General features: G+C 42.8%; 1 protein-coding gene and 1 long non-coding RNA gene across 4 annotated transcripts; one reads left to right on the top strand and one right to left on the bottom strand.

The window, feature by feature from the left end:
- Positions 1-731: 731 nt before the first annotated feature.
- LOC121571653 lies at positions 732-24,044 on the top strand. The gene is made up of 3 exons (XR_006001736.1): positions 732-1,113; positions 8,068-8,122; positions 23,622-24,044. It is a non-coding gene; the product is annotated as an uncharacterized LOC121571653 (long non-coding RNA).
- LOC121571652 (MORC family CW-type zinc finger protein 3) lies at positions 3,689-26,930 on the bottom strand. 3 transcript variants are annotated; one of them, XM_041883242.1, is made up of 18 exons: positions 26,828-26,930; positions 24,064-24,136; positions 22,428-22,560; positions 21,782-22,014; positions 21,440-21,587; positions 21,035-21,176; positions 14,742-14,870; positions 14,270-14,389; positions 9,429-9,526; positions 9,119-9,226; positions 8,905-9,033; positions 8,040-8,114; positions 7,266-7,293; positions 5,836-5,932; positions 5,591-5,654; positions 4,620-5,418; positions 4,182-4,390; positions 3,689-4,072 (listed from the first exon to the last, which is right to left on the bottom strand). In XM_041883242.1, exons 1-18 carry the CDS (start codon positions 26,858-26,860, stop codon positions 3,925-3,927), a joined length of 2,766 nt encoding a protein of 921 aa, XP_041739176.1. In that variant the 5' UTR covers positions 26,861-26,930; the 3' UTR covers positions 3,689-3,924. The 3 variants fall into 3 exon arrangements, with proteins under 3 accessions (XP_041739176.1, XP_041739175.1, XP_041739177.1); XM_041883241.2 differs by having other exon boundaries at positions 5,591-5,672; positions 26,828-26,929; XM_041883243.2 differs by lacking the exon at positions 26,828-26,930 and adding an exon at positions 24,844-24,931 and having other exon boundaries at positions 5,591-5,672.
- Positions 26,931-26,947: the final 17 nt, after the last annotated feature.

Below are 26,947 nucleotides of genomic sequence, written 5' to 3'. Positions count from 1 at the left end.
ACTTTAGTGCAGGGGTGTCAAACTCAATCAGTGCATGGGCCAGACATAGCCTATTATGTTTGTTTTTACAAAAAAACCTTGCATACAACTGCGATCAAAACTGGCCATTGTTTTCTTAGAAAAAAATATGGCTCTTTATAATGTTCACTTATGTACATAGGATGCTGCATATAGCATTTAACATATTAAAACAAAAGAAGAGATCAATTATGTGTCCAGCCTTTGGTGCTATGCTTGCAGATGTGCATAATATACTGTGACCCTAATCAAAAAGTATATAGTAACTCCAAATAACTAAAACTTAGCTAGGTTGTTGTAACATTGAAACTTAAAATATGTGGCACTGCATGGATCACCAGTGCGGTTGAATGCAGCATTGCTGTATGCTGCACTCAAAGTGTATTGTAGTTGAGTAGCCAGCCTAGGATGTTGCTCAAATGTTGCTGTAATATACCTAAATGTTTCTCCTTTGCATGGTATTTTGTTGCAGGTTTTGTTGTTTGGTTATTTAATGTTGTCAAGCTTTAAAAACCGAAGCCGGACTGCAACCTTTTAGTAGCCTAGCTCGGACTGTGGCATGTGTCTGTACACTTTCCCTCCGCTGCGCGATGGAAACGGGACTCAAGACCGCTGCGCAATTGATGTTGAATTTAGGCTTTAATTTTATAAAGTAGATGACTCAACTGTTGACTCATTTATAATCGCAGTCGGTTGTGTGTCCTATTGTCCTTTAGTAGTAAATTTTACCCTCATGTAAATCCTTTCTCTTATAACCTTTAGACAACCAAGATTACATTTTATGTAGGCTACAGCATTACACTTTGCAACCGAAACATGGCATGGACATTTAGCCTACAACACGTTTAAACTTTCGGTCCGGTAGAAGATTCGGTCAGTGCCATTAGTGATGATATGATACAGGGCACTGGCTGGCTGTGTGTGGGTGTGTGTTTGGCAATGCACTGCATGCAGCACATTGGCAGTGCTTACACATTAGCAGTGCTTACGGTGACTTGTAGTGCGCATCGCGGGCGGTATGGAAGCGGGTTGAAATGAATTGACAACCCAAATCATTTCGCGGCTGTTTTATTTATTTAACCGTTATTTAACCAGGTAAGCCAGTTGAGAACAAGTTCTCATTTACAACTGAGACCTGGCCAAGATTTACATTTACATTTAAAGCAAAGCAGTGCGGAAAAAACAACAACATGGAGTTACATATGATCTGTTTGTTAACTTAGCTTTCAAATACTTTCGAAAGGCAGGGCAGGATGGATATAGGTCTGTAACAGTTTGGATCTAGAATGTCACCCCCTTTGAAGAGGGGGATGACCGCGGCAGCTTTCCAATCTCTGGGGATCTCAGACGTTATGAAAGAGAGGTTGAGATGGGGCTGGCTCGAGACTAGCTCAAGGCTAACTGGGGTTAGCTTCAGGACAGTGGTGATTAGCCAACAATGACAACAGCCATTCGGTTGCAGCTAGCTAGTTGCGATGATCCGGTGTTAAGGTCCAGTGATTCAGTAATTCCGGCAGAAAATCCGATATGCTCTGGCTCGATTGCACATCGCGCTGACTGTGCACTGGCCGATAATTGTCCAGGCTAGAGCTGGCTGGTAGGTAGTGCAGGCCACGGACAATGGTGAAGACCGCTAACAGTGGCTAATAGCAAGTAGCTAGTTAGCTGGCTAGTTTCAGCCAGAGGTTCTGGATAGAAATGTATGAAGAAATAATAGAATCCGTTCCACATTGGGTGAGGCGGGTTGCAGGAAAGTATATTTAGTTAAAGGATGGAAAGTGAGATTGAGAAATATATACGAAAAAGACCAACAAAAAAAAAACTGGCTATTTACATGAAGACTACAGAAAAACACGACCGCACTGCTATGCCATCTTTTGTGTCTTGTTGCAAGCAGGACGCATGATTGGGAATATTTGTATTCTGTTCAGCCTTCATTCTTTTCACTCTGTCAACTAGGTTAGTATTGTGGAGTAACTACAATGTTGTTGATCCATCCTCAGTTTTCTCCTATCAGTCATTAAACTCTGTAACTGTTTTAAAGTCACCATTGGCCTCATGGTGAAATCCCTGAGTGATTTCCCTCCTCTCTGGCAACTGATTTAGGAAGGACACCTGTATCTTTGTAGTGACTGGGTGTATTGATACATCCAACGTATAATGAATAACTTCACCATGCTCAAAGGGATATTCAATGTCTGTTATTTTTGTTTTACCAATAGGTACCCTTCATTGCGAAACATTGGAAAACCTCTGGTCTTTGTGGTTGAATCTGTGTTTGAAATGCACTGCTCGACTGAGGGGTGCAGAAATGAGGTAGTCATTCAAAAATCATATTAAACACTATTATTGCACACAGAGTCCATGCAACTTCAGCACATTTTTACTCCTGAACTTAGGCTTGCCATAAAAAAAAAAAAGTGGTTGAATACTTATTGAATCAAGACATTTCAGCATTTCATTTTTTATTAATTTTTAAAAATGACAAAAAACATAATTCCACGGACATTGGGTATTGGGTCTATACCCAATACCCAATTATGTTTTTAGTCACAAAAAATCTAAATGTAATCCATTTTAAATTCAGGCTGTAACACAACAAAATGTGGAAAAAGTCAAAGGGTGTGAATACTTTCTGATATCACATTTACATAAGTATTCAGACCCTTTACTCAGTACTTTGTTGAAGCACCTTTGGCAGCGATTACAGCCTTGAGTCTTCTTGGGTATGACGCTACAAGCTTGGCACACCTGTATTTGGGGAGTTTCTCCCATTCTTCTCTGCAGATCCTCTCAAGCTCTGTCAGGTTGAATGTGGAGTGTCGCTGCACAGCTATTTTCAGGTCTCTTCAGAGATGTTAGATCAGGTTCAAGTCCGGGCTCTGGCTGGGCCACTCATGGACATTCAGAGACTTGTCCCGAAGCCACTCCTGCGTTGTCTTGGCTGTGTGCTTAGGGTCGTTGTCCTGTTGGAAGATGAACCTTCACCCCAGTCTGAGCGGATTTCATCAAGGATCTCTCTGTACTTTGCTCCATTCATCTTTCCCTCGATCCTGACTAGTCTTCCAGTCCCTGCCGCTGAAAAACATCCCCACAGCATGATGCTGCCACCACCATGCTTCACTGTAGGGATGGTGCCAGATTTCCTCCAGACGTGACGCATGGTATTCAGGCCAAAGAATTCAATCTTGGTTTCATCAGACCAGAGAACCTTGTTTCTCATGGTCTGAGAGTCCTGTAGGTGCCTTTTGGCAAACTCCAAGTGGGCTGTCATGTGCTTTTTACTGAGGAGTGGCTTCCGTCTGGCCACTCTTCCATAAAGGCCTGATTGGTGGTGCTGCAGAGATGGTTGTCCTTCTGGAAGGTTCTCCCATCTCCACAGAGGAACTCTGGAGCTCTGCCAGAGTGACCATCAGGTTCTTGGTCACCTCCCTGACCAAGGCCCTTCTCCCCCAATTGCTCAGTTTGGCCGGGCGGCCAGCTCTAGGAAGAGTCTTGGTGGTTCCAAACTTATTCCATTTAATAATGATGGAGGCCACTTTGTTCTTGGGGACCTTCAAAAGGTGTGTGCCTTTCCAAATCATGTCCAATCAATTGAATTTACACAGGTGGACTCCAATCAAGTTGTAGAAACATCTCAAGGATGATCAATGGAAACAGGATGCACCTGAGCTCAATTTCAAGTCTCATAGCAAAAGGTCAGAATACTTATGTAACCTGTTTTCACTTTGTCATTATGGGGTCGTGTGTTCATTTCCTTTTTCGCTTGTAAAATAAGTTTAAAAAGTGTAAGAAACCTGAGGTAAAAGGAGAGGCAGGAATTATCTGTGACCATCCCCATGTCTGCCTCGCCTTACAGAGTTAGATGGATGACAACCCCTCCATCCATATCCTGCCCACAGGCCCCTACACAGGCCCCATGGACTCCACGTCAGTAAGAACCTGGTCGAGGATCTCGTCAATGACTGAACAGTCGTAGTTTACTTGTTCGAGGTCCAGCGCTGGGACAAACGTGACCAGGAGACGACCAACGCTCTTCCGAAGCTCCCTCAGTCTGAGAGAGAGAGACAGAAAAACAGACAGATTGTTCAACATGTACACTGTCAGAAATGAATACTGAAGGAAACAAAAGTTATTTCGCACACTGAAAATCTTATCCTCACATCTGGGGCGTCTCCGAGGTCGAGCCATTAGCAGCACTAGTGGCCTCTCCATCTCCCCTCTCTGCCTGGGCAGCTGCTGCCTGAGCTGCCTCTCTCTCCTGTTTCTCTCTCTCCCACTCTTGTTTCTCTCTCCTCAGCTCCACCACGTCCTGCTGCAGCGTCTCACAAAGGGACCAGAGGTTACCCCTCTCCTCCTCTATAATCTCCACCTGTAAATTGGGGAGCAAGCAGGGACACAGAGGGGATGATGAAAAAAGATTATGTGGAGAGGAAGAAGATATCAGATAGACACCCTGGCAATGTTCTTTCGCACACTGCATTGTCCATTTCCCAAATACTAACTGTACCGACAGCTGCTGGGCAAATCTTCCTTATTAAATATCAACAGCATACATACAAATCTATATGAGGCTACAAGATGGCCAGTTGGTCACTGACCTTCATCCTCTCCGACTGCTCTCCTTCTTCAGTCTGACAGGCCTGGTGGCAGTGCTCGCTCTTCACAGTGGCCTGGGAGAGCCTCTGCATGCTGCCCTCTAGGTCATGGAGCTGGGAGGTCAGCTTGTTGACTTGCTCCTTGAACTGGTCCCTCTCGTGGGCTGCAGCCTGCATGAGCTCCAGCAGCTGGTCCTGCTGCTCCTGGGCCTCTGACAGGTTACGGAAGTCAAGCATAGGACGGTCTGATGGGTCTGGGGCAGATGGGCCAGAAGAGGATGGGCCAGCAGAGGATGGGCCTGGTGTGGATGGGCCAGCAGAGGATGGGCTTGGTGTGGAGGGGCCTGGTTCGGTTCTGTCTCTACCTTTTTCCTCCTGCTCCCTCTTCTTCTTGTCCTCCTCATCTTCGCACTTCACTTTGCTCCGTATCTCTGTCTGGGTGGTGATGCTCACCTGCTCTGAGGAAGGTGGTGGAGGGAAGTAGTTGGTCACTGCAGTTCCCATCTCCACAGAGCTTGTTCCTGTGCAGCTGGTCTTAATGTTGCCAGTACCAGAAGGTGTCTCCATGGCCCTGCTCTCTGATTTTACTGTTGCAAGGTCAAAGGTTGCCTTATTTTGAATAGGGGTGCTGTTGGTCTCCAAGATCATAACGTCATCGTCAATAGGGATGACGACTGACGTGGATGACATGGATGTCTCTGCAGCCGGTGATGCAGTCTCCATGGGGGTGTTGTTGTAGAAACCATTCACCCTGGGTCTTTTTGTCTCACTTTCAGGGGTCATGGCCAGTTTTCTCTTCATTCTACAGAGGGGGTATGGGGGTTATCACATGATGCACTATTGAACTAATAATGAGGATTATTGACAAAATGTCTCTGTCCCCTGTGGCAATGATATGAACTACAAACACTACGAGAGAGAGAGAGAGCGCATACAAGGGAGGAGAGACACTACCACTCAGACAGTGGGCCTACCTTGAAGGGGTCGTAAGGGTTGACGGGGCTGGAGGGGTTGACGGGGCTGGAGGGGTTGACGGGGCTGGAGGGGTTGACGGGGCTGGAGGGGTAGACAGAGAGCACACGCTAGAGATGAGGGACATATTTTTGGAGGAAGGGCTGGTCCCTATGAAGAGACACACACATTTATATCAATACCTATATTATTAAAAACATCCCCATCAACATCACACATGCACACACAGCTCGTACAGTAGACTTACCTGCTTTTGTGAGGTGAGAGATCCTCTGGTGCTTCAGAGTCTTGTTCTTCTGAGCCAGCGCATTCATCTGCTCTGCCTTCTTCTGCTCATCTTCATTCTGACACACACACGGCATTAGGACGTACACAACAGGGTAGTTTGGGTAGGGTACACAAAATGTAAGCGAGAACAAAACATTTGTGGGCATAACATAATCATGAACCAGGATGTGACAAACACTACATGACTAAAAGTATGTGGACACCTGCTTGTCTAACATCTCATTCCAAAATCATGGGCATTAATATGGAGTTGGTCCCCCCTTTGCTGCTATAACAGCCTCCGCTCTTCTGGTAAGGCTTTCCACTAGACGTTGGAACATTGCTGCGGGGACTTGCTTCCATTCAGCCACAAGAGCATTAGTGAGGTCGGGCACTGATGTTGGGTGATTAGGCCTGGCTCACAGTCGGCGTTCCAATTCATCCCAAAGGTGTTCGATGGGGTTGAGGTCAGGGCTCTGGACTTTGCTTTGTGCACGGGGGCATTGTCATGCTGAAACAGGAAAGGGCCTTCCCCAAACTGTTGCCACAAAGTTGGAAGCACAGAATCATCTAGAATGTCATTGTATGCTGTAGCGTTACGATTTCCCTTCACTGGAACTAAGGGGCCTAGCATGAACCATGAAAAACAGCCCCAGACCATTATTCCTCCTCCACCAAACTTTACAGTTGGCACTATGCATTGGGGTAGGTAGCATTCTCCTGGCGTCCGCCAAACCCAGATTCTTCCGTCGGACTGCCAGAAGGTGAAGCGTGAGTCATCACTCCAGAGAACGTGTTTCCACTGCTCCAGAGTCCAATGGCGGCAAGCTTTACACCACTCCAGCCGATGCTTGGCATTGCGCGTGGTGATCTTAGGCTTGTGTGCGGCTGCTCGGCCATGGAAACCCATTTCATGAAGCTCCCGACTAACAGTTATTGTGCTGACGTTGCTTCCAGAGGCAGTTTGTAACTCGGTAGTGAGTGTTGCAACCGAGGACAGACGACTTTTACGAGCTACGCGCTTCAGCACTCGCCGGTCCCGTTCTGTGAGCTTGTATGGCCTACCACTTCGCTGCTGAGCCATTGTTGCTCCTAGACGTTTCCACTTCACAATAAGAGCATTTACAGTTGACCGGGGCAGCTCTAACAGGGCAGAAATTTGACAAACTGACTTTTTTTGTAAAGGTAGCATCCTATGACGGTGCCACGTTTAAAGTCAATGAGCTCTTCAGTAAGGCCATTCTACTGACAATGTTTGTCTATGGAGATTGCATGGCGGTGTGCTCGATTTTATGGACCTGTCAGCAATGGATGTGGCTGAACTAGCCGAATACACTAATTTGAAGGGGTGTCCACATACCTTTGTATATATAGTGTATACACTGATGGACAGACACACAGACTGCTGACCTGTTGCTTCATTTTGGTGTTCCTTTCACTGTGAAACAGAACACAGATTGACTGACATAGAAAAAAAACACTGGCACCATTGAGATTTAATTAAATTTAACATGAAAAGCAGTAATTGCATTAATCTCACCTGCTGACATTCTATACATTCTATAGAATAGCCTATATACAATGTTAACGTCTTGCCTACTGTGTTGTAAAATGAAGGCAACAGCTCACTTGCACATGAATCTGTCAAGTTTTCTTTGGGCTTTACACTTTTCTAGTCTGAACACCTGCTCATTCATCCTTATTTATATACACATGCGATTTGACAGATGACTGCAAGCATGCTGTTACCTATGCCAGCTAGCTATTTTGCGTTTGATAGTAAATAAGTTGAAACATATACACGCAGTTGTCGGCTATTTGGCCGTGTTGTCGGCTACATGTTACAGAATTTTTAAAAAACCTGCGTCGAGTAAAACGGTCGGTAGGAATGCTAATGTTTCTCACTAGAATAAATGGCCTGGCTTCTACCAACTGTAAGTATTGTGGTGGGAAAACTCTCAGCATCATGAAAACTCAAGCAACTTGTGCCGTGAACCAGTATGGTAAACATGTCGCATTTTGCGGAAGGCCTAACGTTTTTTTTTCACTCCATGCATAGACAAAATAACGATGCATGTTTCAGCCTCAAGGTCCATTATCTGCAAATAGCCTACATGTTCAGTTATGCATTACAAATATATTTAGATGCAGCATCATTGATACAGTATATGGTAGGGTTCTCACTGTTGCTTGTGGGTTTTCTGGTATGAAGGTTGGTCATCACTGGAGTCTTCAGGCTCTTCCTCTACCGTGCAACTCCTGGAAAGGTAAGGGATACTGAATGCCATATACTGTAGTGGCAACGTCAACACACACAAGCACACATACAAATGCATGCACACCAGTTGGCAAGTAGGCATGCACACTGTGCCACATACACATTGGGGGGGAACAGACAATATACACTGAGTATACAAAACATTAAGAACACCTGCCCTTTCCTTGACATAGACTGACCAGGTGAAAGCTATGATCCCTTACTGATGTCACTTGTTAAATCCACTTCAAATCAGTGTAGATGAAGGGGAGAAGACAGGTTAAAGAAGGATCTTTAAGCCTTGAGACGACTGAGACATGGATTGTGTATAGTCGCTCTGGATAAGAGCGTCTGCTAAATGACTAAAATGTAAATGTAAATGTGTATGTGTGCCATTCAGTGGGTGAATGGTCAAGACATATGATTTAAGTGCCTATGAACGGGGTATGGTAGTAGGTGCCAGGCGCACCGGTTTGTGTCAAGAACTGCAACGCTGCTGGGTTTTTTACGCGCAACAGTTTCCCGTGTGTATCAAGAATGGTCCACCAACCAAAGGACATCCAGCCAACTTGACACAACTGTGGGAAGCATTGGAGTCAACATGGGCCAGCATCCCTGTGGAATGCTTTCAACACGTAGTCCACACCATGACAAATTGAGGCTGTTCTGAGGGCAAAAAGGGCAGGTGCAACTCACTATTAGGAAGGTGTTCCTAATATTTGGTATACTCAGTGTATTTTATAACACCTGTTATAAGTATTATTATTTGATCTAGGTGGGTTTGGGACACACCTGAACTGGGGGTCAGGGTTCATGTGGCAGAACCACTCCTCTGGGAGCCGTTTACAATCAATCCCATCTGGCAGCTTCCTCCAGCGCAGGCAGGTGCCACACTGCACCCAGGTCTGGTCCGGACGCTTCCTATGGGTGTAGAGATACACAGAAGAACCAGTAAGGGAGGGATGGATAGACATAGGAAAGGAAAACAGAGGAGTGTTTTACTTACATGGTGTCTTCCACTGGTACGGTGCTGTTAGGATCTTCTTTGTTTCTCTTAAAGCGTATCTCTTTCCAGTAGTCCTCCAGCTTTACCCCCAAGTTGCTGATGGTTTTCCTGCACAAAGAAAATAAGAAATAAAACAGTTCACCTAGTGCTGATTTATTCAGCTAGATTATTGAAAGTACACCATCTTTAAAGTGAGTGTGGGCAGATGGCCGCAAAATAGTTTTGTTTTATTCAGTGGGAAACAGTTCCTTAGGACATGTTCTTGAATGGAGCACTCTCCTCATTACCTGTATTTGTCAGGTGTCCTTACCTGTATTTGTCAGTGTTGTCAAAATCCTGCTTGTTGTGGGTGGGCTCCAGAAAGTTACACTCGATGACCCCAATGACCCCGAGACCTTGGATGTTGGCCTGAGGGGGGGTAGAGGTGGTTATTGGGTCAGTGATGGAGTACATACAGTGCATTCGGAAAGTATTCAGACCCCTTCTTCCACTTTGTTACGTTACAGCTAGAGGTGGGTAGAGTAGCCAAAAATTGTACTCAAGTAAAAGTACTGTTACTTCAGAATAATATGACTCAAGTAAAAGTAAAAAGTAGTCATCCCAATAATTACTTGAGTAAGAGTAAAAAAGTACTTGGTGAAAAAACTACTAAAGTACTGAGTAACTGTTGAGTAACGTCTGATTTATTTTTTAACAAGACAACAATCAGACAGACAAAAATAGAAAAGAATCATCTTTAGGCAAATTATAGTTCATCCAATCAATAAAATAAATTAAAATAAATTACAAAATAGCTTAAATGAAAACAAATCAGGTAAATTCAAGTACTTATATAAAATAAGTAAAATAAAATAATAAAAAATAAATAAGCACAAGTAACACAAATTTCCAAACCTTTATACTTTTTTTACCAGGCAGAACTAGAACGAGGCAGCCCATAAACTCTCATAAACTGTGTGTGTGTCTCCACAGTGTCTCCACAGTGACAGAACAACAGAAGGAAACACACAAACATTTCATACCAGGCATGCTGAACAGAAAACTGCACACCAGAAGGAAGCGGTCAATGTAAAATAATCAATAGGTGTTGATTAGGCCAACTCAGTACCTTTGTATTGTATGGCAAGTAACAGCCCTTTTTCTGTGTGCCTAGAAATTAATACTCTGATCTGTGATTAGGCCACACTGCACATCTCACTGAGCAGAGGAAAAGAGCAGCAGTACACATCAACTGAAAAAGCACCAGTCCATGATAGATGGCCAAATAAAACAATATTGCAGGCCTAGTATCCCAGAACACAAATTAAGCTGAATGCATGTTCTATAAAAGGCATCAGAGGAGAGTGATGTAGATGTCGATGGGGCATTATGTTTACTTCCAGTTCCAATATCTAACAAGAAAAGTCAGCTAAATAAAGTCACACTTGTAACCTAAAAGACAAACATTCGCCTATCCACAGCAAAAAAAATAATAATTTAGGAAATTTACCGCTACTAGTTTCCTCAAGTTAGATGTTGAGTTCTTGAATGCTGAAATGTCTGTTTGTTTTGGTAGACACAGAAGACACCGCATAATGTAGCTGCTCTTTCGCACTTTTACTAAGGTAAACATGCTTTCAATATGAGGCCAGGGGTGCGGGTGTTCCTCCTCGTCTGTGTCTGCATTGCCGACGGCTAATTCTGACATTTTTGTGTTGCTACGACTGTAAAGCTAACCCGTCCCGCCGCTGAGATTGAGTATGGTAACGTGACTGCACAACTACGTTTGATTGGTGAAACACAGTCACGTGGTAGAGCCTTAGCGGAAGTCTCCCTCTCTCTGTCAAAATAAAACATTAAAATAAGGTATATGCGGGGGGATAAAGACAATGACGCGTAGAATACCAAAGAGGTAAAAAGAAAAGTAACGACCTCATTGTAGCCTAATGTAGAGTACAGTTTCTTCTTCACAAATCTACTCAAGTAAAAGTAAAAAGTATAGTGATTTAAAACTACTCCTAGAAGTATAATTTTTTCAAAAACGTACTCAAGTAAATGTAACTCGTTACTACCCACCTCTGGTTACAGCCTTATTTTAAAATGGATTAAATTAATGGTTTCCCCTCATCAACCTACACACAATACCCCATAATGACAAAGCCAAAACAGGTTTTTAGAAATGTTTGCACATTTACATATGTATTCAGACCCTTTGCTATGAGACTCGAAATTGAGCTCAGGTGCATCCTGTTTCCATTGATCATCCTTGAGATGTTTCTACAACTTGATTGGAGTCTACCTGTGGTAAATTCAATTGATTGGACATGATTTGGAAAGGTACACAAACCTGTCTATATCAGGTCCCACATTTGACAGTGCATGTCAGAGCAAAAACCAAGCCATGAGGTCGAAGGAATTGTCTGTAGAGCTCAGAGACAGGATTGTGTGGAGGCACAGATCTGGGGAAGGGTACCAAAACATTTCTGCAGCATTGATGGTCCCCAAGAACACATTGGCCTCCATCATTCTTAAATGGAAGAAGTTTGGAACCACCAAGACTCTTCCTAGAGCTGGCCGCCTGGCCAAACTGAGCAATTGGGGGAGAAGGGCCTTGCAAGGTCAGGGAGGTGACCAAGAACACGATGGTCACTCTGACAGAGCTCCAGAGTTCCTCTGTGGAGATGGGAGAACCTTCCAGAAGGACAACAATCTCTGCAGCACTACACTAAATCAGGCCTTTATGGTAGAGTGGCCAGACGGAAGCCACTCCTCAGTAAAAGGCGCATGACAGCACGCTTGGAGTTTGCCAAAAGGCACCTAAAGGACTCTCAGACCATGAGAAACAAGATTCTCTGGTCTGATTAAACCAATATTGAATTATTTGGCCTGAATGCCAAGCGTCAGGTCTGGAGGAAACCCGGCACCATCCCTATGGCGAAGCATGGTGGTGACAGCATCATACTGTGGGGATGTTTTTCAGCGGCAGGGACTGGGAGAGTAGTCAGGATCGAGGGAAAGATGAACGGAGCAAAGTACAGAGAGATCCTTGATGAATACCTGCTCCAGAGCACTCAGGACCTCAGACTGGGGTGAACGTTCGCCTTCCAATGGGACAATAACCCTAAGCACACAGCCAAGACAAAGCAGGAGTGGCTTCGGGACAAGTCTCTGAATGTCCTTGAGTGGCCCAGCCAGAGCCCGGACTTGAACCCGATCGAACATCTCTGGAAAGACCTGAAAATAGCTGTGCAGCGATGCTCTCCATCCAACCTGACAGAGCTTGAGAGGATCTGCAGAGAATTAGAGAAACTCCCCAAATACAGGTGTGCCAAGGTTGTAGTGTCATACCCAAGAAGACATGAGGCTGTAAACGCTGCCAAAGGTGCTTCAACAAAGTACTGAGTAAAGGGTCTGAACAGGGACGGCCTGTTCAATAGGGCGATATGGGCGACGCACTGCCAAACGGGAAAAGGAAGGGATTTTTTTTCTAATCAATTATATCACGGCAACAGTAGTTATCAGTGTTGTAATCTATACGTCTGATCTGCCACAGTGCCACACTGCCACTAAATGTCGAATCAGGCTAAAGTCGTGCTTCAAATGGCTCCACCCCCTTTTGGGGCGATTTCAGTCAGATTGAAAATCGCCCAGAACTTCTGTCATAGACTCCCATGTAAAATCTATTTTTTTCAAATTTCAGAGCCTTCAATACAATCTCAATGGGTGTCTGTGGGCTTGCACTTACGCGCTTTCGTCACATGAACGTAACTAAGAAAAGAGAGGGTAGCAGCGTCAATCAATTCACTACTACTATCAACATGGCTAGGCTTCAGTGCAACTCGATTGTGTCTTTGAAAGAATTTCCTTTTTGTCGCGAACAAATGAAGATAAATTGGCAACGAAACAATTAGGACCTCCCAGACCAAATTTAATAATTCAACAGGTTTCTACTAAAGGGGGAAGTCCTACACCCGAGGATTTTCCAAAAAATGGTACGAACGAAAAAATAACATTGCCACTCAACTGGATGAGGGATACAGGCTAGCTGTCCGCCGCCACAACGATGAGGTTAGTGTTGATAATCACAAGTTTACTGGAGAACTGAGACCAAGTAGAGACTTTGGACAGGGTGGATATGGTTATATTGCGAGTATTGTCAATACAGTATATCGTAAAGTATCACTATGTAACTCGATTTCTTTCACCCCAATCCCTCAAATTAACGGTAAATAACTGAATTGTTTGCCCCACATTTAGCTAAGATGATTAGCTAGCCAGCTAAAATGTTTTATTTAGTTAGCAGTCGCATCTACAATAGTTTACTGTCAATAACATGTCTCCAAAAATGACGTGGTGTCTCCAATTGTGTTGACATTTTACAATTGCGATGCGCATCCATGAGTATCCACTTTCTGTAGCTCAGCTGGTAGAGCACGGCGCTTGTAACGCCAAGGTAGTGGGTTCGATCCCCGGGACCACCCATACACAAAAATGTATGCACGCATGACTGTAAGTCGCTTTGGATAAAAGCGTCTGCTAAATGGCATATATTATTATTATTATTATTCCAGCCTTGTGTAGGTCTCCAATTTTGTCCCTGACATCCTTGGAGAGCTCTTTGGTCTTGGCCATGGTGGAGAGTTTGGAATCTGATTGATTGATTGCTTCTGTGGACAGGTGTCTTTTATACAGGTAACAAGCTGAGATTAGGAGCACTCCCTGAGATCAGTCAATAAATGATTCTGGTATTGACTTATATGCTGCCCCTGTCTTCATGTTGTTGCTGGACATATCTTTTTAAAAATGTGTGTAGGTCACCTAAATCATCAGAAAAATTGCCCCTCCTGAGAATTTTTTCAGGAGCCGCCACTGGGTCTGAATACTTATGCAAATGTGATATCCGTTTTTTTTTATACATTTGCACAAATAAAATAAAAACGTTTTTGCGTTGTCATTATGGGTTATTATGTGTAGATTGATGAGGGAAAAAACAATTCAATCCATTTTAGAATAAGGCTGTAACGTAACAAAATGTGGAAAAAGTCAAGGGGTCTGAATACTGTCCGAACGCAAGTACCACAATGGAAGCATCAGAGTACCACAATGGATGGCGGTCATTTTTCTTATGCACATGCACAATCACCACAGGCACATGCACATACACTATTCTACCTTGAGTTGAACGCCAACTCGCTCATAGGCTTTGATAAGGCGGTTCTTGTGGTACATCATGATGCCGTATTGGTCCTTGCTCTTGGTGTTGTACCCAAAGGTGATGGGGATGCGGCTGTTCTGGTACAGGACTTAAGGACAACTCAAACAGGATGGAGAGCAGTGGCAAATATACTTTTCCCTTTATGAAAAATACCATATTGTATCACTGTGTTGTACCTGAACATCTAACTATGGAATGCATTGAACTAATATTAGCTAAAGATAGGTAACTGATTATTGCAAACTTCTAAAGTGTTTTGTCTATGGCAGTGACTGATGGTATGTCATGTATATAGAGCATAGTACCCATATTTGCCTATTACTATTTTCCCTCCAAATGTAAACAAAAGTATTGTCTCGAGGATGTGACAACATGCGCACGCGCACACACTAAAGCCATCCACAGAGGCTCCAGGGTGAGGAAGGATACCACAAAGTTGGGCTTGTAATGGTCCTTAGCTATGTAGGCCAGGCTCTTGGAGATGAGCTCAGTCTTCACTTTCTGCCCTCGAATGATGATCTGCATCCGGGGCTTCAGGTACAGAATCCTGCAGTATGCCTGAGCACACAAAAACACATTGATAAACAAACAAAGTATGAAATATTTCACACATACAAAATGATAACACCTGTCAAAGGATAAGGTTCACACACCTTGCATAGTCTTCACAATGCCTTAGAATTAAATGAAAAGGGATTAAATTAGATATTTTTTTGCTACGGATCTACACAACCTACTCTACATTTTCCAAATTAATAAAAAATGAACATGTGTTGATTGCATGTCTTCACACCCCAGAATGAATACTTGGTGGAAGTACTTTTAGCAGCCATTACAGCTGTAAATAATTTTTAATAAGATTCAACCAATCTTGCACAACTCTTAGGGAAACATATATAAGTACATACAGTGCATTCGGAAAGTATTCAGACCCCTTGACTTTTTCCACATTTTGTTACGTTACAGTCTTATTCTAAAATTGATTAAATTATTGCTTTTCATCATCAATCTACACACAATACCCCATAATGACGAAGCAAAAACAGGTTTTTAGAAATTTGTGCAAATGTATATAAAAGAAATATTTAAAAAAAGATTACATTTACATAATAAGTACTCAGACCCTTTACTCAGTACTTTGTTGAAGCACCTTTGGCAGAGATTACAGCCTGGAGTCTTCTTGGGTATGAAACTACAAGCTTGGCACACCTATTCTTCTCAGGGAAAGGGGGATACCTAGTCAGTTGTAAAACTGAATGCATTCAACTGAAGTGTGTCTTCTGCATTTAACCCAAACCCTCTGAATCAGAGAGGTGCGGAGGGCTGCCTTAAAATCAACCACCACGTCGTCGGCGCTCGGGGAACAGTGGGTTAACTGCTTTGCTCAGGGGCAGAACGACAAATGTTTAACTTGTCAGCTTGGGGATTCGAATCAGCAGCCGCCCAACGCCACAGATCTTCTCAAGCTCTGTCAGGTTGGATGGGGAGCATCGCTGCACAGCTATTTTCAGATCTCTCCAGAGATGTTTGATCGGGTTCAAGTCCGGGCTCTGGCTGGGCCACTCATGGACATTCAGAGACTTGTCCCGAAGCCACTCCTGCGTTTTCTTGGCTCTGTGCTTAGGGTCTTTGTCCTGTTGGAAGGTGAAACTTCGCCCCAGTCTGAGGTCCTGAGCGCTCTGGAGCAAGTTTTCATCAAGGATCTCAATCCTGACTAGTCTCCCAGTCCCTGCCGCTGAAAAACATCCCCACAGCATGCTGCCACCACCATGCTTCACCGTAGAGATGGTGCCAGATTTCCTCCAGACGTGACGCTTGGCATTCAGGCCAAAGAGTTCAATCTTGGTTTCAGACTAGAGAATCTTGTTTCTCATGGTCTGATTCCTTTAGGTGCCTTTTGGCACAGTCCAAGCGGGCTGTCATGTGCCTTCTACTAAGGAGTGGCTTCCGTCTGGCCACTACCATAAAGGCCTGATTGGTGGAGTGCTGCAGAGATGGTTGTCCTTCTGGAAGGTTCTCCAATCTCCACAGAGGAACTCTGACCAAGGCCCTTCTCCCCCGATTGCTTAACTTGGCTGAGTGGCCAGCTCTAGGAAGAGTCTTGGTGGTTCCAAATTCTTCCATTTAAGAATGATGGAGGCCACGGTGTCTTGGGGACATTCAATGCTGCAGAAATGTTTTGGTACTCTTCCCCAGATCTGTGCCTCCACACAATCCTGTCTCGGAGCTCTACGGACAATTACTTCGACTTCATGGCTTGGTTTTTGCTCTGACATACACTGTCAACTGTGGAACATTATATAGACAGATGTGTGCCTTTCCAAGTCATGTCCAATCAATTGAATTTACCACAGGTGGACTCCAATCCAGTTGTAGAAACATCTCAAGGATGAGCAATGTAAATAGGATGCACCTGAGTGTAATTTCGAGTCTCTTAGCAAAGGTTATGAATACTTATGTAAATAAGGTATCTGTTTCCTATTTTTAATACATTTGCAAGATTTTCTAAAAACCTGTTTTTGCTTTGTCATTATGGGGTATTGTGTGCAGGTTGATGAGGATTTTTATTTATTTAATCCATTTTAAAATAAGGCTGTAACAAAATGTGGAAAAAGTCAAGGGGTTTGAATACTTTCAGAATGCTTGCTTGCTGGCTGTTCATACACACGCACACACACAGTCAAACGTTTTAGAACACCTACTCATTCAAGGGTTTTTCTTAATTTTTTACTATTTTCTACATTGTAGAATAATAGTGAAGACATCAAAACTAAAAAGAGTGTTAAACAAATATATAGTTTATATTTGAGATTCTTCAAATAGCCACCCTTTACCTTGATGACAACTTTGCACACTCTTGGCATTCTCTCAACCAGCTTCATGAGGAAGTCACCTGGAATGCATTTCAATTAACAGGAGTGCCTTCTTAAAAGTTAATTTGTGGAATTTCTTTCCTTCTTAATGCGTTTGAGCCAATCAGTCGTGTTGTGACAAGGTAGGGGGGTATACAGAAGATAGCCCTATTTGGTAAAAGACCATGTCCATATTATTGCAATAATACCTCAAATAAGCAAAGCAAAACGACAGTCCATCATTACTTTAAGACATGAAGGTCAGTTAATACGGAACATTTCAAGAACTTTGAAAGTGCAGTCACAAAAACCATCAAGCGCTATGATGAAACTGGCTCTCATGAGGACCGCCATTCCTTGCAGCAATTCGACCATGAAGGCCTGATTCACACAGTCTCCTCTGAACAGTTGATGTTGAGATGTGTCTGTTACTTGAACTCTGTGAAGCATTTATTTGGACTGCAATTTCTGAGACTGGTAACTCTAATGAACTTATCCTCTGCAGCAGAGGTAACTCTGGGTCTTCCATTCCTGTGGCGGTCCTCATGAGAGCCAGTTTCATCATAGCACTTGATGGTTTTTGCGACTGCACTTAACGAAACTTTCAAAGTTCTTGAAATGTTCCGTATTGACTGACCTTCATGTCTTAAAGTAATTATGGACTGTCAATTCTCTTTGCTTATTTGAGCTGTTCTTGCCATAATATGGACTTGGTATTTTACAAAATAGGGCTATCTTCTGTATACACCCCCAACTTGTCACAACACAAGTGATTGGCTCAAACACACAAAATAACTATTAAGAAGGTACACCTGTTAATTGAAATGCATTCCAGGTGACTACCTCATAAAGCTGGTTGAGAGAATGCAAAGAGTGTGCAAAGCTGTCATCAAGGCAAAGGGTGGCTACTTTGAAGAATCTCAAATATAAAATATATTTTGATTTGTTTAACACTTTTTTGGTTACTACATGATTCCATATGTGTTATTTCATAGTTTCGATGTCTTCACTATTATTCTACAATGTAAAAAATAGTAAAAATAAAGAATAACCCTTAAATGAGTAAGTTTCTCCAAACTTTTGACTGGTAGTATACAGTGGGGGAAAAAAGTATTTAGTCAGCCACCAATTGTGCAAGTTCTCCCACTTAAAAAGATGAGAGGCCTGTCATTTTCATCATAGGTACACGTCAACTATGACAGACAAAATGAGAAAAAAAAAATCAGAAAATCACATTGTAGGATTTTTAATGAATTTATTTGCAAATTATGGTGGAAAATAAGTATTTGGTCAATAACAAAAGTTTCTCAATACCTTGTTATATACCCTTTGATGGCAATGACACAGGTCAAACGTTTTCTGTAAGTCTTCACAAGGTTTTCACACACTGTTGCTGGTATTTTGGCCCATTCCTCCATGCAGATCTCCTCTAGAGCAGTGATGTTTTGGGGCTGTCGCTGGGCAACACGGACTTTCAACTCCCTCCAAAGATTTTCTATGGGGTTGAGATCTGGAGACTGGCTAGGCCACTCCAGGACCTTGAAATGCTTCTTACGAAGCCACTCCTTCGTTGCCCGGGCGGTGTGTTTGGGATCATTGTCATGATGAAAGACCCAGCCACGTTTAATCTTCAATGCCCTTGCTGATGGAAGGAGGTTTTCACTCAAAATCTCACGATACATGGCCCCATTCATTCTTTCCTTTACGGATCAGTCGTCCTGGTCCCGTTGCAGAAAAACAGCCCCAAAGCATGATGTTTCCACCCCCATGCTTCACAGTAGGTATGGTGTTCTTTGGATGCAACTCAGCATTCTTTGTCCTCCAAACACGACGAGTTTAGTTTTTACCAAAAAGTTACATTTTGGTTTCATCTGACCATATGACATTCTCCCAATCCTCTTCTGGATCATCCAAATGCACTCTAGCAAACTTCAGACGGGCCTGGACATGTACTGGGTTAAGCAGGGGGACACGTCTGGCACTGCAGGATTTGAGTCCCTGGTGGTGTAGTGTGTTACTGATGGTAGGCTTTGTTACTTTGGTCCCAGCTCTCTGCAGGTCATTCACTAGGTCCCCCCGTGTGGTTCTGGGATTTTTGCTCACAGTTCTTGTGATCATTTTGACCCCATGGGGTGAGATCTTGCGTGGAGCCCCAGATCGAGGGAGATTATCAGTGGTCTTGTATGTCTTCCATTTCCTAATAATTGCTCCCACAGTTGATTTCTTCAAACCAAGCTGCTTACCTATTGCAGATTCAGTCTTCCCAGCCTGGTGCAGGTCTACAATTTTGTTTCTGGTGTCCTTTGACAGCTCTTTGGTCTTGGCCATAGTGGAGTTTGGAGTGTGACTGTTTGAGGTTGTGGACAGGTGTCTTTTATACTGATAACAAGTTCAAACAGGTGCCATTAATACAGGTAACGAGTGGAGGACAGAGGAGCCTCTTAAAGAAGAAGTTACAGGTCTGTGAGAGCCAGAAATCTTGCTTGTTTGTAGGTGACCAAATACTTATTTTCCACCATAATTTGCAAATAAATTCATTAAAAATCCTACAATGTGATTTTCTGGATTTTTTTTCTCAATTTGTCTGTCACAGTTGACGTGTACCTATGATGAAAATTACAGGCCTCTCTCATCTTTTTATGTGGGAGAACTTGCACAATTGGTGGCTGACTAAATACTTTTTTCCCCCACTGTATGAAATATATATATATATATATATATATATATATATATATATATATATATATATATATATATATATATAGTAAGTACAGTATATCCATTGTTTTTGCCCTCTCACTCAAACTCGTCATTTTTGTTGTCTTATATTGCACCTAAACCACATTTTCCAGGAATATTCTCATCATGTTACTCAATGTATCAAAAGTATTTTCTGATTTCGTTATCAACAAATGCGGCGAAAAGTACATAAAATCAACAGTGTATTGATATTATGTATTTAAGTGTCATACACCTACCGGTGCCCAGCCCACATGGTCTTTCAAGACACTACAGAACAAAATAACATTTTACAAATGATATGCATACAATGATCATGGCAAGTACAGCTACCATCTAGCCACACTACACAAACAGTACATTTCTATTTCTCCTCCAGGCATTGTGAAGAAACTGAGCAATCTCAAGCATGCCCTGTCTGAAACGAAATTCAAGCCTCTGCTCGTCCCGTAACCAGAATACTTCAGGGTTATCAACAAAAATGGTACAACAACATAACGTCTCAGATCGTCATACAGAGAGCAATAAAACACTAAATGGACTTTGTTTTCGATTTCCCCAAGATCACACAGCAGGCAAATTCTTTCCTCTTCAGGCACGCTTAAATCTACCCACCTCTATAGCCAGAGGGAGGGAGCGGATCTGAGTTGTGCACAAACTGATCTTTAGCTTTTTGTTAGGTTCAGGCAGACACATGGTTAAAGGTGTGTAGTTCTCTTTGATGAGAGTGTACGTTCTAAGTTTAGGTTTAAAGCGTAATGTTTGAATTCAGTCTTGTGAGCTATGTCCTCACCTTTGGTCTAATAGTTTACCCATAATTTCCTAACATTTCCCTTTCAATTGCTAGCATGGTTATGCATATAGGGTTAATCTGGAAAAGTGTATATAATTTTCTTTCACTTTGAAAATGTGGAGGAGGTTGTGTAGATCGGTAAGAAAATCTAAATAATAATCCCTTTTCAGATTTAATTTTAAAGGCAGCAAAATGTGAAGACTGTCCAAGGGGTGTGTAGACTTTCACTGGCACTGTATTTGAGTCAACCTTACAAGCTCAAGATATGATCTGTTGTGCAAAATGCTGTATGGTAAATCAATATAACATTATAATAAGTATACTCAGTCATCACTTACACGTAGTGAGTAGTAACTCTCTGGTTTTGTGAGCAACTCTGACCGTCTGTATTGCTCACTGGTGCTCTCTAACACATCCAACGGGATTTTGATGTCGTCGCTGGATGTTGTGAAATCAAATTCTGTTGGTCCTGTTAACGTCCTGTGGACATTAACAAACAAACACTTACTGTATAGGCTCTTACTCAACAGTTGTACTTGCTCCACACTTCAAAAAGGGCCCCTACTGGTGGAATTTTAGGTTTTGATTATGGGGAAAACAGAAGTGAAACCAAAAATTCTACCAAGGGCATTCACATAGGCAGAGGGAGAAGTGACATTTGAAAGTAAAATTCCACATAGCGAAACCCTATAGTTGTGGGAGATGGAAAGGGAAGAGAATGCATGTGTGTATGTGTGTCTGACCTGCGCAGGTTCCAGACGATAATGCGTGTTCCTGAGAAGCCTGTGGAGCTGATGGCTTCGAGCTCTTCGAGCAGCTCGTTCTCCGTATTAAAGAGAGAGTAGCGCAGGATGTCCTGCAGACTAGCCTTGTGCTTCTCATTCACACAGAGTGCACCGGAAGTCAAGGACAACACACACAGGGACAACACAAAAGATAAATAGACCTAAATACCTAACAGTATTTAAGGTTGGCACTATAAAATAACACTGTACATGTACATCTAAATCCAACCTGTTTGAAGGTGATGACAGTTTGGGCACTGTGTGTGTATGTATGTATATAGTCTCTCTATAAAAGGATATACTGGCTGTGTGGGACACATTGGAAGGAGATGATGGGCACAATGATCTCATCTGCTTTGATCTGTCCCAGGTAGCTCTGGGAGAGCATGCCTACTTGCATAGTGTCTCCGTCTTGCAACTTGGAGAACACGATGGCATCTCGCCCCAGACGCATGGACCCGGACTTGAAGCCGTTACCATAGAGACCAATCGGGTGCTTGCCACATATGACTTTCTTATCACTGTAACCGAAGCTGAAAGAGAAAAAGAGAGAAACATGCTATTTTTGTGTACATCAATCGTAAACTTGCATTCTTATAGCACAGCATAAGAACATTAACATGTTTTACTTGTCCCTGGTTTGTTCCAGGGACATCTCTTAGGATGTTTTCAGGACATACTCTGAACATTTGTTTTTCCAGTCTTTAAAACATAAACATAATTGTCCTAAGGGAACATTCTCTAAGGGACTTTTGCCTAGTTCCCTGGACGTTACTGAGGACCGGGTCAGAGCGTTTTTAGGATGTTCTCAGAACATTCATCAATGTACCAGTGGTCAGGACGTCTCGTGATGGTCCCAAGGGAGTGGTCTCTGCAGGACTTTTGTCTATATCTAACCTGATTCACCCTGCTAAAGTAGTGGTAGTCGTTGAAAAACTGTCCCTACCTGAGCATCTTGTGCATCTTTTCATAGTCCAATCCATGTCCATTGTCCATGAAGATGAGGCAGTCTTGACCTTTGATCTGGGTCTTATCAATCCAGAACTGCATGGCGTTGACATCAGGATCATAGGCATTGTCTGGTGAAAGATATAGATATAGAGATAGAGGATGTAAGCATAGATGCATACACAGTATACAATGAAAATTACTTTTTGACACAAGAGTATTGCTATTATAGTACTTTGCTATGCAAATAACCAGTCCCTTTCATAGTGTAGTTTATAAAACCCTATACTAGACCACCCATGCCACCTCCTTATTGCTTTTCAATGGAGAACAAGACTATGGCCAAGCCGACACATCCACGCTAAACCTGCATAGCAGTCCAAGCCAAACCCTCCATCTGCCAGCTGTGTTGCTACTGCTGTGGAAAACTACCACACCACCAGGGTTTTAGACGCCCCAGAAATTCAACATTCAAAATGGTGTAATGTAAAGTGTGATAGATAGATCATGTCTCCCTTTGTTGCTTGTGCAATGTGGACCATTAAGGCTTGGACACACTGGTAGCGTTTGCAGGCTGAGAGTACATACCTTTGAACAGAGTGATGGCGCTAATTTGCATATTGAGTGCAAACCGATTCTTCATGTAGAAACGGCTGAAAATGTTGATGCCTACCGGCGGTTGGTCCCTTAATCACACCCCGCTGAACGAACGGCGAACGAAAGGCAGACCGTCATTCGGTGCAATGTGTTTTCTCCTTTAGAACAGCCTGCCTGGGACAGCTGTCACGGAGGATGCAACCCCAGCCTCTTCTACAGATGCTACATCCTCATGACACTGACATTAGGCTAACACAAACATGTGGTCTGGTCTCCCACTCTCCCCAACTATCTTCAAATCAATCCCTCTATCAATTCAGCCATCTCTTTTTCAATTTTCCTCCCTACCGACATCTTTGTACTACTATCTTTTATTGTCTAGCTCCCCCTCTCTCCATTATTCTGTCTGGAGTAGGCTTGAATCCAAGGTAGAGGTAAAAATACAGAGAAATAGTGTGATGGGTTAGGAAAAGTGAGGGGTATGGAAAGAAGTCAAGAGTGTGAGATACAGGGACACAGAAAGTTTTTTAGTTTATTTTTTAGTTATTAGTTAATCAGACTATTCTCTCATTGATTTCATTTTTGCGACCATCAGGCGACATCCCTGGGACAAACCGGGAACAAGGCAAAAACCTCCAGGGGTCCATGACAACTTCCAAAGAACATTCGGTGGACCTTCAGGGGACAATGACAACATCCCAAGAACGTCCTCGATGACATCCCGGGACCAACCAGGAACTAGACAAACCCACAAGGGGACCATGACACAACGTCCCAAGAACATCCTAGGGACCAAGCTGGAAATAGACAAAACTTCCAGGGGACCATAACACAACGTCCTGACGACTTTAGGCGACCATTTCCTAACGACTCATTATTGTTTGCAGGGAGGTCATTACCAATTAATTAATAAATTAATTGGGACTTTTAAGGTGTGCCTTAGAATTTGTTTATCCCATCAAGGTGTGCCTGGGTTAAAAAAGGTTGGAAAACACTGGTTTTGTGATTGGACAATATGACTAATGACGATGACTCACCTATTAGTTCAGCGATGGCGCTGAAGGGCCAGGTGTGGCTGGTGGAGTTTGTGTGGAGGAACTTGGGACATAGCTGTAAAGGGAGGAGCAGAGGAATAGAGTTACCTTATACAAATGCTGCCGACATAATTATTATTATTATTTTTTAGCATATTACCTCCTCCTAGATTATGTTAGGCCTACTATTGTCCTTATCATGACTCCAACTACATTGCATTACATTGGGTCATTCCACGGTCCTATATGCCGTCAGACGCAAAAACCCAGACACTCAGACGCTGCACAAACGCTCTGTCTAAAACGCTTGCGATACCGTTTTGGAAACATTTGGAACTTAAGTTTCATAGACAACAATTTTTCAAATACAAACGATACACTGGCAATATTTGTGGCCAATATTTGTGTACAAAAATCTATAAATCAAAGACAATCATGGTACCAATAATTGCTTCTATTACACCAGATGTATGTCCTTGAACCAATTATTTTAAAATCGCACACTGAATACGTTATAAGGATAATTTAGTTGCTAATGGCAGCCTGCAGAACCCCGGTCGGCCTTCAATTTGAAGGGGCAACACTGAGCTAGCCTGCAACGTCACTTCCTGGAGTAGCTCAACAACTGCCTCCCACGAAGCATCGTTACCTATCGCTCCACAAAAGCCTTGCAGAGGAAGGGAAACAACTACTTCAAGGTCTCAGAGCGAGTGACATCACCGATTGAAATGCTACTAGCGTGCACCGCTAACTAGCTAGCCATTTCACACCGGTTACACTCACCCCCCCATTGACCTCCTAGTTCTCCACAGCAACCAGTGATCCGGGTCAACAGCATCAATGTAACAGCATCAATGTAACAGTCTTGCTTCCGTCCCTCTCCTCGCCCCAACCTGGGTTCGGACCACGGACCCTCTGAACACATCAACAACTGCCTCCCACAAAACATTTTTACATTTTACATTTTAGTCATTTAGCAGACGCTCTTATCCAGAGCGACTTACAGTTAGTGAGTAACATTCTGTTTTTAATTGTTCATACCCCCCGTGGGAATAGAACCCACAACCCTGGTGTTGGAAACGCATTTTTTTACTCTCTCCATGGTTAAAGTAGTAATAAATATATGTAATTGTTGAAATAATGTGTGAGTGTGCTACATTTACTATCATCATATATTTAAATATTGAATTAATTTAACATTTAATTATGTTGTATGTGGTCCTCTGTAGCTCAGCTGGTAGAGCACGGCGCCTGTAACGCCAAGGTAGTGGGTTCGATCCCCGGGACCACCCATACACGAAAAATGTATGCACGCATGACTGTAAGTCGCTTTGGATAAAAGCGTCTGCTAAATGGCATATTATTATTATTATTTGTATTACGCTCATTTCCCTATAGTGGACAGAACGTGTTACTACATTACACAGACTAACGTTTTCACCACACACGAATTAAAGGAAATACACATCCCCTTTACCTCAGATTGGTGATGTTGTTAGTATTAATGATTATAGTCATCACGATCTCACAAAATCGATTGCTTAAAAAATATATTTGTCATATGAGCCAGTCCGAAGTGGGACAAACGGTGCTTTCAGGACAACTGGGAACTCAGAAAGAAACGAGGTCGAATCATGATGTCAGTGATCTTCAGGTGGGAAAGACGGAGCTCTAGAAAGAGGCCCGTGTTTCCGACTTGGAATTCCGAGTTGGATGACCGTTCAAAACTAATTTTCCCAGTCGGAGCTCGTTTTTTTCCTCCGAGTTCCCAGTTGTTTTGAACGCACTGAAGTCGAAGATTTCCCAGTTCAGAGTTCCCAGTTGTTTTGAATGCGGCATTAGAACGTAGCTGTCATTTTCAGACCACTGTCGCTAGAAAAAAATCGGGCGCTCCTCCCTTAAAAAGTTCCTTGCCTCACATGAACCCATGGATTTGAGGGTTAAACTATCGTTGAAATAAAAGCCAACCCCTGTCGCTATCTAGAAAGCTATATGAGGTGGTGATTCGTTTAAATTATCCAGTCAAAAACGTGTTGTTCCTGGCCATCTATCGAAATAATGTTCTCACAGAGATATAAATTGATACATGGCTACGACAGGTTGTCATCTATTGACAGACAAACGTAGTAGCCTATACCCAAGTTCATTGAAGTTTGTCTGTTAGAAGCGTGCAAACCGTACATGTCGCAGGGGTTTTGCCCCAGTTCCATTGACTTCAACACAATATCAATGTGACCGATTTATTTGCCCGCGCTATCAATTCCAGTCTTGAGTGACCGCTTGGTAAGTTAAATATTAATGCGTGTGCAGTTTAGAAGGTAGGCTACTAATTTAACAAAATACAAATAATCTGAACACAAGTGTGAGACGTGTGTGTAGGCAGTAACTTTTATGTATTCCTCTTCAAAATATCACAATTTATTTCAGCATATTGATGATTAATTTGCACATCTAAAACCGGTGCTTGGACACTAGGCCATAAATCAAAAAGCCATGGAAGCAGCAACAGTATCATTTTCAATTAATATTTTAGGAATATAAATGGTATTTAACAATTTTTCAACAGGACTTCACTTTATCAGGTCAATACTACTGATTGAGCCCTAAAAACTTGCTATGATTTCGATGATTAGTGAAATCACCATACTTATAAGTAAAAAATAAAATCAGAAGCAACTGCATATCAATTTACTTCTACATAGCTACAATGTCAACAGGCTGTAACGTTACCTAGATACTGTAAGTAAAAAATCATGTTAACGCCTACCTTACTTGTAGGTACTCCTCTCTGCGACGCCATCTTCTCCGAAATGCAGAAGAGTCGTCGCCAACGTGCACAAGCCTAGCGCGAGGGCACCACCCAGCTAGGCGGAGCGGGTGTGTCGAA

This window comes from Coregonus clupeaformis, chromosome 40 (genome assembly GCF_020615455.1).
Source record: "Coregonus clupeaformis isolate EN_2021a chromosome 40, ASM2061545v1, whole genome shotgun sequence".
Classification (NCBI taxonomy): Eukaryota; Metazoa; Chordata; class Actinopteri; order Salmoniformes; family Salmonidae; genus Coregonus; species Coregonus clupeaformis.
The sequence above is the reverse complement of the archived record's forward strand: the minus strand, read 5'-3'. Positions and strand labels throughout refer to the sequence as shown.

Excerpts from the sequence above, each read along its gene's own strand:
- LOC121571652 (XM_041883241.2), bottom strand. The coding sequence starts at position 26,860 with ATGGCGTCGCAGAGAGGAGTACCTACAAGTAAG. Across the intron at positions 22,561-24,063 it reads CGCCATCGCTGAACTAATAG|ACAATGCCTATGATCCTGAT; the intron begins GTGAGTCATCGT and ends ATCTTTCACCAG. Across the intron at positions 8,115-8,904 it reads AACCCTGACCCCCAGTTCAG|GAGTTGCACGGTAGAGGAAG; the intron begins GTGTGTCCCAAA and ends TTACCTTTCCAG.